Source organism: Episyrphus balteatus, chromosome 2 (genome assembly GCF_945859705.1).
Source record: "Episyrphus balteatus chromosome 2, idEpiBalt1.1, whole genome shotgun sequence".
Lineage (NCBI taxonomy): Eukaryota > Metazoa > Arthropoda > Insecta > Diptera > Syrphidae > Episyrphus > Episyrphus balteatus.
In genome coordinates, this window is record NC_079135.1 from 110,107,829 (window position 1) to 110,121,197 (window position 13,369).

General features: G+C 32.1%; 1 protein-coding gene across 2 annotated transcripts in view; it reads right to left on the minus strand.

The window, feature by feature from the left end:
- Positions 1-13,369, minus strand: part of LOC129910120 (eye-specific diacylglycerol kinase) — a 253,315-nt gene that overhangs the window by 73,843 nt on the left and 166,103 nt on the right. For both annotated transcript variants that reach the window (XM_055987386.1, XM_055987388.1), the window contains exon 3: positions 10,678-11,849. In XM_055987386.1, coding sequence (XP_055843361.1) covers positions 10,678-11,849 — 1,172 coding nt within the window. The remainder of the gene's footprint in view (positions 1-10,677; positions 11,850-13,369) is intronic.

Genomic DNA, 13,369 nt, shown 5'->3' on the forward strand with positions numbered 1-13,369 from the left:
ACATTTTTTGAGGATATCTCAAAAACCTGACGTGATACGGCAAAATAGACTTCGGAATCGGTCTAAACGACCCAAAAACTATATGAAAAATTTAGTCGCAACCCCAATTAAGAACTTTTGTTTTTTTGGTTTTAACATTTTAACATCACGTCAGAAACCTGACGTGATAGGGCGAAATTGACTTCAAATCTGGATTCAGCGATCCAAAAACTATATGATTAACATATTCGCACATCCAGATCAGAGAAAACAATTTTTTTTTCGTGACATTTTTTTAGGTTATCTCGAAAACCTGACGTGATGGGGCAAAATGGACTTCGGATTCGGTTTCAGCGACCCAAAAAAACTATTTGAAAAACCTAGTCGCAACCCCAGGTCAGAACTTTAATTTTTTTTTTGTGTGGCTGTGCAATTAACAAATTGCCATTTTTTTTATCTCGAAAACCTGACGTGATGGGGCAAAATGGACTTCGGATTCGGTTTCAGCGACCCAAAAAAACTATTTGAAAAACCTAGTCGCAACCCCAGGTCAGAACTTTAATTTTTTTTTTGTGTGGCTGTGCAATTAACAAATTGCCATTTTTTAGAGGCGTTTTCCACAAAGGTAGATGATACCTTTTTTTTCAACAATCAATTAAAAAGATCATATTGACACTGCATTTTTATTATTGTTTCAAACGTTGGGCGCCATTTAAGAATTTTATTCTTATTGGTGCTGTAATTGGTATTTGAAGAAGCATATTTGAGAATGAGTCTAATTAAATTATGGCAATCTTGCTCCGTCAACTTAATTATAGCGGAGTTCTCTAAGCTGACAATGCTGCCTTTGGTCAATCTAATATGTAGCAGCTTATATTTTCTCAAAAGGAACTATTGTTTAGTAGCATTTTCAGAGTAAGAATTTTGTTTTGATATTCTCATAATCACTGCATAGATTTCTAAATAGGCAATGGGCGAAATAATTTCAATATCATTAAAACAAAGATCAGAGACCCTAATTGGCCACCCTGAGGTACTCTAGATAGAACAGAAATAACAGTATTTGAGGTACAAATTCTTAAAATTATGGCATACTTTTGTTTTCAGAAGTAACTATAAATCCTAGAAATTTGTTTTCGAGAAAAACAAGGCTTATTAGAGCCTGAAATCAAGTTTTTATTTTGTTTTCCAACAAAATTCACAAGAAATATGACGTTTTTCTTAAAAGAATTATATTAAACAGATTAAATTATTTAAAAACTTTTAGAACAATGAAGTAATCTTTTGAGAAAAAAAAAACTAGGAACCAAAAAATGTGTTTCAACTTTGTCTTTATTTCAAATATTCGGAGCATTTTCACACTACAATTACTAACTACTTCTGCATTTGGCAAACACATTTAAACCTCAAATCCTCTTATTTCTACTATTCTATATTCAACTTTATAAGTTATAACCTTTACTTGGTATAATTTATGTCCAATTGTGGTCATTTCTAATTTATTCTCTGTGCAGTACAAAAATTGAGACAAAAACTCCAAAACAAACTTTGTTTTTTTTTTTTTTTTATAAACACATAAATAAACAAGATACTTAAAAACAACCTTATTTTAGGATGTTTATTTTTTGTATCGTTGTTGTCTTTTGTATAATTGCAATCAGTGCTAATGAAGTTTTGCACACTATAACTTTGTTTTGCTTCATAAATATTATATATATATTCTATAGAATGAGCTTCTTATGTTTGTGTTCTGTCCACGAACAAAAAAAAAAAAAAAAACAAGCAAAACGTAAAACTTTTTGCAACAAAATTTATGTACTCGTACTCTGTTTTTTTTTTTTGATACTATTGAAAGAATGTCAAGCAAAAAAGTTTTTAACATCCTTGTATAGAGGATATACATAGAATTGGAATGGAATATTTTCGGCCACTTGTTATGATGGAATTTATTTTGTTTTTCTATACTATTTTTTTGTGAGGAAAGAGAAAATTGAAAATTCATTCAAATAACATCTTTTTGTAAAAAAGAAATATAACCAAAAATTATTTTGATTAAAATTTTAAATTATGTTGCTTTTGTTTTTTTTTTTTTTTTTTTTGGGTTTATGTGTTTCAAGAAAAACATATATTTTTTTTGTATTTGAAACAAAAACAGAAAATTTGTAGAACAAGAGATAGAAACAATCTGGTGTTGAGAAGTTTATAAATTGGAATATAACATATATTTTTTTTATAATATTTATATATTCACATTGTGGCAATGTGAGTAAAAAAATCATTTATACGTTGGGCGCCATTTAAAAAGTTTGTTTTAAAGCACTTATTGACATAACCCCGCTGGAAAGCAATTTGAATTAATTTAACGAGTTAACAACCAGCAAAACGAACAAAATTATCGCTTTCCCGAAACTTGTTATCCATCGTCTCTTAATTCTGGGAAAACAATGTGTTCACATCAACTCTCTGGTTCTATGAATATTTATAGACATCAGAAACACCAGCGAGTGCCAAATCCTCCATCGAAAAAATGTGTTTTTTTTTTATAGGTGTACCTCATCTAGTGTTAGTTGTGGGTTCGGACTTTGTTGAAAGTGGAACAACATAACTAAATATTGTGTTTGAATAAATACAAGTTTTATAAAAGGCAAAAGCCAAATAACATAGGTATGGAGCATTCATCCGTCACGGGTGGTACACTTGCACAGTGTATAAGTTGTTTTTCTTTTAAAACTCAACACATTCTTGTACAAAATTTACATATAGCAAAAAATAATATCTCACTTAATAGTACCTATTGGAAAATAGACAGAGTCTTTTTTTCTGTCACGGGTGAGACAAAACAAGAACTGAAGAGAAGATATTCTGATGGAATGCCTTAATAATCCTATCAAATAAACAAGGGTCTCTTCTGTAACGGGTGGGACAAAAAAATAAACTTTGAAAATACACAAAGTCTTTTTTAATGTCACGGGTGGGAAAAAAGAAAGTGTTTTTGGAGAACGATATAATCGTGGATAATATTTTCATGGTGTGCCTTAACAATCTTGACAAAAAAACAAGGTGTTTTCTTCTGTCACGGGTGGGAAAAAGAAAAGAATTGACTTTGGAGGAAGATATATTCGTCATTTACATCTTCTATTATCTATCTATTACACTGGTTAACAAAATTAAACTTTTTATTTGTTGCTGAAACAAAAATATACTTTTCTGAAGGTTTTCGGTGTGCTGAACTCGAATCCGAAGTCGGAAAAAATTAATCAGCTCCCGTTTTTGAAATATTACCGTTAGAAAGTGCAGTACTTCGGACCTTATTCTTTTATATAAGGAAAATTGTTTGAGCATATTTGGTAACGTTTTTTATAAGAACTATTTTCCACCTTTTTAAATCCGTTTAAATCTTTGCGATATCTTTCTTCCTCCCCGAGATATCCTCAGTTCTTTGGTATTTTTATAAATTTTATAACGTCATTATCTTCTTTATGATATATGAAGCCAAACCCACTTACTTCACTTTAAGATATCTCGGGCAATACAAAAGATATTGAAAAGATTTAAACAGGTATCGAAAGATTGAAAACAGTTCTTATAGAAACCGTTACTAAATATGCTCAAACAATTTTCCTTATACAAAATAATAAGGTCCGAAGATCTCAAAAAAACGTTTTTTTGCATTTTCTAACGGTAATATCTCAAAAACGGGAGCTGATTAGTTCTTTCTGACTTCTGATTCGAGTTCAGCACACCGAAAACCTTCAGAAAAGTATATTTTTGTTTCGGCAACAAAACCCTTGTAAACCAGTGTTATCTTTGAAAATAGATAGGGTCTTTTGTTTATGTGACAGCTAGCACAAACCAAGAAGTGAAGAGAAGATATTCTAATGAAATGCCTGGCAAATAGACATGGTTTTCTTCCGTCACGGGTGGGACAAAAAAAGTAATTTTAGAGAAGGTTATGTTCATGGCTTACATTCACATCCGATATCCACTTGTAAACAGAATGTCCGTATTAAAAAATCATCCGAACCCTATTAATACCTTTCTAGTCTAGAAGGTCGATGACGCTATAAACTGGTACTACGGGTGAGGTTTTTAATATTATGCCAAGGGGAATAAACTATTCCATCAATTTTCTAGTTAAGTGAAAAAAGCTGTTGACTTTCTCACTGGAAAAATGCTAGACGACAAAACATATACATACTATACACTCAAATGTTAGAGAAAATCCTTTTTTTATAAAAAAAAATATTCTTCATGTTATTGTGCTTAGGTCAACTATAATTTTGTAATGAATTGGTTTATTCCTCCTTTTCTAACGTTTTTTTTACTTTTATACTTTTACCACTTCTTTCTTTCGCATAAGGCAGTCATGTGTGACCTAGATAATAATAGTTTTCGTATAAATTCGTTCTTATAGGTTTTATTACTTGACCTCTTATCGCTATAGGGACTTGAAGAAAAGGACTCTCGAAGTTAAGTCCCTGCTTTGCGGTAGGAAAAAAAAAGAAAAAAAAAAATATATAGAAAACACCACTTGTAATTCTTGAAGCCGCATGTGATTTTTCTTGTATTTTTATGTATTCATTAGAGTTATACACTCTCCTTGTGGGAATATACTACCTTATTCCACACCACATATATACACCAATCTCTACACTCTACCATTGCCGGAAGGATTAAGTGAATACCAAAGTGAACGAATGAAGCAGTAAAAACCAAGAAAGAAAAAAAAAATAAAGAGGGAAATAAACTTTGAAATTGAGAAGAATATAAAAGGTTTTTTCTTCTTTTTTTGCAGATTAATACAACAAGCAAAAAAAAATAAAAAAAAAAATAAATGCACATCTGACTCACAGCTTCAAAAGGATTTGTATTTTATTTTTGAGAAAATGGATTTTTTATAAGGTTTTAGGACATGAAAATAAAGTAAGGATTTCAGTTTCGAAGTATTGATAAATGCGATTAAATTGACAAGATAGAAAGAGATTTGAACAAATAACATCAATATTTTACAAAAATGCATTATGTAAATATGTTCATATTTCAAAGACTTTAGATAAGTATTAGTTTAAGATTAAAGTTCTTTTTTTTTTTGTTTTTTTTTGTACTTGTATTTTGAGAATGTAAAACATTAGTTACTTCTTTATGAGTTGATAGAATGATAACAATCAGAATTTTTGATTACTTTTTTTGTTTCTTAAATGTCATATTTTTTGCGGTTGTTCGAAAGAGATACATTATCCTGCATAGCAAATTCGAGTCAAACTTCTGAAGCTATTATTGGAAAATAAGACACTGACTTAAAACAAAAAAAAAAGTATGATAAGAGAGGCCCACTCAAAAAAATAGCCAGTACTTTTAATCAGACCTATCTATTTTTATATATTTCGACGCTCTGAATCCGAATGAATGAAGTCAGTTTTGCTCAAATCATCAAAATTTTGAATAAATTACAAAAGAAAAAAGCCGGATTTTATGGTGATTTTTATGTTTTTTTTTGCGATTTAATCAAAATTTGAGGGTGTTAAGACAAAACTAACTTCAGATTCGGATTAATAGCTTCACAAAGAAAAGTTAGGCCCCGTGAAAAGTACTGGCAATTTTTTACCAAAAATGCAATTTCCGTTTTTTGGCTAAGTTTTTCTTTTCAGTCAAAAAAATGCTGCGCTGAAATTTTCAACGCTCCAAAAATAGGCAATTTTTTCAACAAAAAAAATTTCAAAAAATTTTATCAAAATCCAACAATTATTGTAAATGATAACAAAGAAGCAATGGAATATTTTTTTTATTTGTTCATCATTTCTGAGGTTAAGTACAAAAATGGTCAAAATAAAAGTAGTAGACCTTTTAATTTTATCTACAACAACTTTGAAAAACACTTTTTTTGCGATAAGAACGGTACTGTTAACAGAAATAGTTATAAAAAAAAAAAAAAAGTTTTGAGCTCAGCCCACTTTTTCCCTTTCCCACCCCAATGTTAGCACCGATTCAATCGAATTTTTCTCTTATCTTTACCATTAGTTTCCTCAGCACTCATTTTTTGATTTTCTTTCCAAAAATTACACTGGTCTGCAAGGCAATCCTCCTTTAAATAAAACTATACTTTTCTAAAGGATTTTTGTATGCTGATTCTGAATCCGAAGTCAGAATTGACCTAGCAAGTGACGTTTTTTAGATATTCCCGTTAGAAAATCTCAAACACCAATTTTTTTTTGCTGTTTTCGAAGAAATATTTTGGCATAATGTAATCTTTTTCAATTAATATTGTTACGGTTTATGAAAGAACTTATTTTTTTCTTTCAAATTCAGTTTCAATCTTCTCAATATCACTTTTCTTCTCCGAGATATCTTAATTTGAGTATGTTTAGTAGGTTTGGCATATCTTACCATAAAGAAACTGATCTCTTAAAATTAATATATCTTTCTTCTTAGAACAAAAGTATACTTTTCTAATGGACTTTAGTGTGCTGATTTTGAATCTGAACTCTAAAAAATTTTCTTCAGCTCTGGTTTTTGAGATAAAGTAGTTTTTTTGAGATTTTCTAAAAAAAAAAACTTGATTTTGTGATACTTTAATGCGAATATCTTAAAATCCTGGTGTGATAATATTTTTTTGACTTCATTCGAATGGTTTATTACAAATAAGATATTTCTAAATAGAAAAATAGTATATAAAATTACAAAACACGTACAAATTTTGTTTAATGTATTTTATTATGGTTTTCTTAACATATTTGACTTTTTAAATATAATGGACGTTGATATTTTACATTTTCCTTAATTAAGGTGTTTTTGTTCAGTTCATGTAGGATTTACTTAAAAGTGAAGGATTTCGATATTTCTGCTTTTTTGTCAATCAGTATTTTAAAATATGAGTAAACATTAATGTAAAAGGACATATTTGGTGTCAATCGATAGGTTAAATTATGAGAAATAATTCTTTCAGATTTGAGGTCCTTGCGACAAATAGTTTTAATTTTATACAAGTTCAAATGAATCTAAAAGGGTGATTTTTTAGAAACTACCCACATTTTTCAAAAATCATTTTTACAAAAATGGTACCTGATAGAATTTTTCTGAAACCAGAATTCAGAAAAGTCTAATCTTTCATAATAACAAAAAATTATTTGAAGGAGAAAAAAAAAACATTTAATTTTGCAGACCAGTGTTATTTGCGTATACCTTCTTTATTGGTACGCTGCACAGTGATTCATGGTGATTTAATTTTAAGTTGCTTCGCGTCCCTGCTTCCCGCATTCGAACTTTCGGAAAACATCATTTTTATCATAAGAAATTACAAAACCTGCAAATCCTTTAAAACACACGTTTTTAATAAAAATGTATCATAAACAAATTAAAAAAAAATAAAAATGGTTTTAAGGGAGTGTTTAAAAAAAAAGGACAAAACATTTTTCAAAGTGATGGTGCATAACGAAAAATGTCCCGACTTGATTGTCGAATGAATGGGATAACCTATTTATTCAGCTTAATTTTTTGTGTTTTCAAATAGACTGATTGGATCTCTTTTCGTAGAAAAATTGAATTTTGCCCGAAAAAGGTAGATAGTTTTTTCTTTGATCGTCGATATCTCAGCGAAAAATTATTTCATAATGAATTAAAGTTTAGGAACTTGAATAAATTCACTATATGAAAGATATGATTTGTTTTTTTTTTTTTTTATTTTTTAATTCAAAGCTAAACCGAAAATAGCGACAAAACCAATTATGTTAAGACTGTCTTTTATGTATTCTTAATTTCCCCAAAAACAAAACCAGCCCGGCGCGGACATTATAGTGTCTTTGGTGCTTTATAGCTTCAAAAATATAATTTGGACGACCATTTCTTGACAAAAAGTCATGAAATTTGGTGCACTAGAGGATATTAGTATGGTGAATACAATAAACCTGCCAACTTTATTTTATTCAAAATGGCGTACAGAATAAGCGTTCATAAAGAATTTTCTTTTTCAAAACAGTACATAAGTTAGAAATTTAACTAAATTGATATCAAACAGATGTTCGAGCTTGGATTCGATGAAAAAAATTCAAAAATTTTGAAAACACAGTTCAAAAAGTGCCAAATAAGTAACACACACTTTTCGACCCTTTTCTATAGTTATTCTTGGAATTTCTTGTCAATGTGGAATTGCATTATTTTGTTGTCAATGTGGAATTGCATTATTGGCAACTATCACCGCGACTATAAGGCCTTTCAAATTTTTCCAAAAAAAATGTTTACCGAGCAAAAATAATCGGCTCCGCGAAATTAGGCTCCACTAAATAAGGCCCCAAAAGAAAAAATGAAATAAGACCCCAAATTGGGATATTTTTTCATAATGAAAATATGCCCCAGTGAAACAAGGCCCCATTGAAATAAAAAAATGCCCCAAAAATAAATGAAATAAAGCCCCAACTTGTTTTGAACTTTTTTAGAAAAATGAAATAAGACCCCAATTTTTCTTTTTCATAATTAATTTATTTTTGGTAATGAAATATCACCCCAAACCAATAGAACCATCTTTATGGACGGAACTTTTAAAATTGTTCCTCAAGGATTTTTTAAACTGTTGTTGTGTTTTTTTTCGGTTATTCTGTTACTTATTAATGCTTTTTTCAATGATCCCTGATGGTTTTCTGCACGATCTTTACATTGAAAGACATTAGTTTGCAGTGCAGCACGATGTTTACATTGAAAAGCATTAGAAAGTAACATATTAGCTGAAAAATCGCGCAATTTTTCAGCTATTCTGTTACTTTCTAATGCTTTCCAAAGTAAACATCGTACTGCAAACCATCAGGGAGTAACAGAATAGCTGCAAGAAATCGCGCGATTTCTTGAAGCTATTCTGTTACTCCCTGATGGTTTACTACACGGTCTTAACATGGAAAGGCATTAGTTTGCAGCACGATCTTAACATTGAAAAGCATTATTAAATAACAGAATAGCTGAAAAAATCGCTCGATTTTTTCAGCTATTTTGTTATTTACTAATGCTTTTCAATGTAAAGATATTGCTGCAAACCAACAGAGAGTCCACAATATGCGGTTCTTTGCCAATTCTAGGTCCTTGATAAGCGGAATTTTACAACAGTTTTTTTGAAAGATAATTTAGTAGGTATAGGAAGCATTTTTGTGTAAATAATGAAAAATGAAATAAAGCCCCAAATTGTTTTTAAAATAAAATGAAAGTAAGCCCCAAAAAAAATGTTGGGGTCTAATTTCATGGGGGCCTTATTTCGTAATGAAATTATGCCCCAAAAACAAAATGAAACAAGGCCCCCAAAAATGAAATAACACCCCAAAATTTGAGAAATTTCGTTGTTGTTGTTTTGTGTGTATTTTTTTGGGGCCTGACTTCATTTTTTATTGGGGCCTTATTTTCTGGGGCCTAATTTCGCGGAGCCAAATAATCGATTTTAAATAATCGTCAATAGATTTAAAGACTTTGAACTTGTGTAGTTTTTTTTTTTTTTTTTTAATTTATTGAAAGACACTTTACTGTAAAGTATTTTACAAGGCTTATATAATAATTGTATGAGTCAATTTTTTTGAAAATGATTTTCTTAAAAAAAAAAAGAAAAATGCAGAAAAACTAAAGCTAATACGGAAGCTAGAAAGTCAATTGAAAAAAGAGCTTTAACTACCTGATTTTGAGTATATAAACAATTTCTACTAAATTGAATGACTTTTCAGCTGAAAAAGTTCAAAGTATTCCTATTTATCTTAATTTAATATACACACATGAAAAGCATCCCATTTTCTCTACTTGAAACATAATTCTTAGAAATGTTTACTTTCTGGCTGATGTCTACATATTCACTATAGAACATTGACTTCTGAAAGAAAACCTTGTATTTGTTTCATCCCAAACGACAACAATTTTTTTTTTTTGTATTATTTTTCTCCAACCTTGTTGTATAAACATGAAAATCTTTGCCTAACCCTGATGGTAATGGAACGAAATTTTCAAGTGGGATGTAAAAGAGTCTATTACTCGGGTCGAGTCTGTGAATAAACCCTTACTCCAAAATACATTCACCTTTTCGTCGTAACTCTTTTATTTCTGTCTCACTCACACCCTTTCTTTGTGCTGTCGTCAAGCTCTCTACTCTACTGAAACGAAAATCCTTTTTCCATTAAATTCCCATACGAGACATATTTCCTCTTTTTGAGTCTTGTTTTGTATATTTTGTCATTTTTTGTTTGGTTTCCCTTTCCTACTATATGGGTCGAGCGCTATCAAAAGATTTATGTCCATTGTCATGTCATCTTTGTTAACCCATATCCGTACAACGCAGTCGAGTCGTTGGTTGTGATGGGATGGTGTAAAATACACATGGGGCCACACATCACTTGCTATTAACATCTCATCCTTTCTGCCAGGATACCGCACGAGATTGGCCTAACTTTGAAACTGAGATGGGGGAAGGCAAGGGGCTTGAGATCCTTTCGTACATTTTCTAGGGAATTTATACGAAAATAGTTTTGAGACCGTCATTGCTTGCCCCAAACACACGTCATTTACAAAAAAAAAAAAACTCTCGCTGTGTCCAACAAAAAGGAACCACAGGACGAGTACAGGAGCAAATGACATATCAATCAGCATTGAAACAAAAAGGAAATTCAAAAACAAAACACAAAAAAAAAAAAAAAAAAAAAAAAGAAGAGAACAGAACAACATCAACATTGATATGAAACATACCCTTCAGCATAGATCCCGGATGAGCCAGTCAACGCCAGAGCCTTGTAACGAGCCTGTTCATCGGTCGGCAGGACAATGTCAACAGAACGCGACCTCGTCGCATTGATATTCGGCACCGTCAGAAAACAACCGTCCTCGTTCGGTTTCAGTTCTTCCGTTTTGCCAGTCGATGAAACCTTCGAGAAGCACGAGTCCACCGATGCAGCACGGTCGCGCCTCAGGTCGGGCACGGCCAAATAAATATCACGAACTACGAGCGCGGGTGTTGTTGTTGTTGTTGTTGGAGCTGCTGCTGTTGATGATGCCGCTGCCTGGTTTTGTTCTTCCTCCTGGGAGACATTCTCCAGGGAATTACCAGTGGGCTCAACAAATATTGCCTCCTGGCGTGATATCGAACGACGACGTTGTCGCAACTGAACAGGAGGCACTGATATGGATTCGTCATCATCGGGCGCCACTGTAATACACGGTTCGGGGGGCGGGAGTTCTATTGAAGGCGAATGGGGCATAAATTCAATCGACGGCGATTGCGGTGTTGTGGCAGACAGGTACATTGAGGAAGACATAGGCGAAACGGGCGGCGATCCGTGTTCGAAGGGAAACACCGGCGGCTCAAAGTCACCATTTGTCGGCGACAGAGTGAAGGTAATATTGCACGGTGGGGTTGGTGGCGGCGGCATCAGGGTATTGCCGAATTGAGGACTGCCATCGTCGACGCCTTCATCTTCGCTCGTTGTCGCCGAATGAGTCCGCTGTCGCTGATGATGATCGACCGGCTCACCACCATTCTCATCATCTTCGTCCTCATCTTCACTGCAACTCGTGCTATAGCTCAGTGACTTTAATTCCCGATGGTCAATGAAGAATCGCTGCTCGGCGCTAACCTGCTTCTCGTACTCTTCCAAATACAAACAATGATAGCAGGGCGGGGGAGTTTTTGTATTGGAGGAGCGACGGGCGCGAATGCGACGCGGGACATCCAAGAATGTCCCCGAATCATCACTGCCAGCCGAATCGAAACTTCGAGAACGTTGCGATGCGGGCTGAGGCACTTGTAGGAGTCCCGTATCCGAAGAACGTTCATCGGCTGACGAGGATGATTGCTGTTTTAGCAGATGCGATGTACTGCGTTGTGCTTCGAGTTGCATTTCATCAAACGATGCCGAACGTACCTGAATATGTGTGATGTGTGTAAGTTATTAAATTAGATTTGATTTGATTTTTTCAAAAAGGAATTCTGCAGAAGAAGGAAAAACAGAAATATTGCATGCAAAGCCGAAATAAGTTATAAGTGCAATTCTCAGAAAAAAGGCTTTGGTTTGTTATCACGACAAATAACAAAGAGAAAATAAAAATGAAAAGAAAAAATAACATGCGAAGAAACTATGAATAAATTAAGTGACTTGATGAGGGATAAATAAAGAAAAATCTCGTGTTGGGCGCCAGTTTTTTTTATTATGAACGCTTTTCAGCTCTTCAAACAAAATTATAACAGGGTGATTGTTTTTAATTTACAGAGGAATTCTGATTGTGGTTTGATAAAATATGAAATGAAATTCTTTGGTCTTGTGTTGGGCTCCAGTTTTTATTTTGTTTTTAATCTGAACTTCATTTAGGTCAACAAAAAAAGTTATTGCAAGGAAAATGTTGCAGCTTGGCATTGATTACAAAAAATTGTAACATTCAAGGAAACCACGAACATATATGATGACTTCGAGGCTTAAATGTAAAAAAAAATCTGTTAGTCCGGTGTTGGGCGCCAGTTTGTTTGTTTAATTTTTAATCTGAGCACCATTCAGCTGATCCAAAAAACTGTTACCAGTGGAATGTTGTTATCTCACAACTTGCTTTTGAATTGCAATGTGGTTAAAACATAAAACATTCGTAAAATGCAGTTAAATAAGAGTTTTAAGATTTTTTAGAAGAAATAAACAAAAAGAAAAATTTGACGTTTTTCGTTGTTTTTTTTAAACATTAGTGTTCTTGAAAATAAGCAACACGCCGCAACAAAGTCTAAAGTATGTTAAACTCCTGGATATGTAGAACAATCTTGCATTTCAAATTTTGCCCGAGTTTAGCCCTAAGAAAAATCAGAGCATTTGGAAAAACTCCTTAAAAACGACCCTAACTAATGGATTTTTATATTAATTCATTAAAATTTAAAAATATTTAATATATTATATCATTGAGAACAACTCTCCAGGAATACCTTGTAAAATATGTACAGAAAAAGTGTTCCAAATTTGAAATGAATCGGTGCAGTAGTTTTGAAGTTATGAGGGGCATCGACTTTGAAAACGTTAGTTTTGGGGAGAACGATTTAAAGTTTTGAACTGGTATAAAATGTTCACAAGTGAGTTATTTAAATACTCATAACTTCGTCAATTTTGCTCCTTAACTTAAAATTCTGACGCAATATATTTGAGATATTATGCATTCAGTTTTAAAATTTTAAAGAAATGCAAATAAAAAAATTTTAATACAAATATAAAAAAAAAGTCAAAAAGGGATCATTCCGGTAAAATAGTATCTTTCAATTTTTTTTAATTTCTTAGAAACTATGATGTTTATTAGAATGAGTATACTACTATACTAGAAATGCCAGGTCATTGAATAATAATACAAAAATGTCCAACATATTGCAAAATTTTAAACAAAATCAATTATAAAACGAAAAAAAATACTAAAAAAA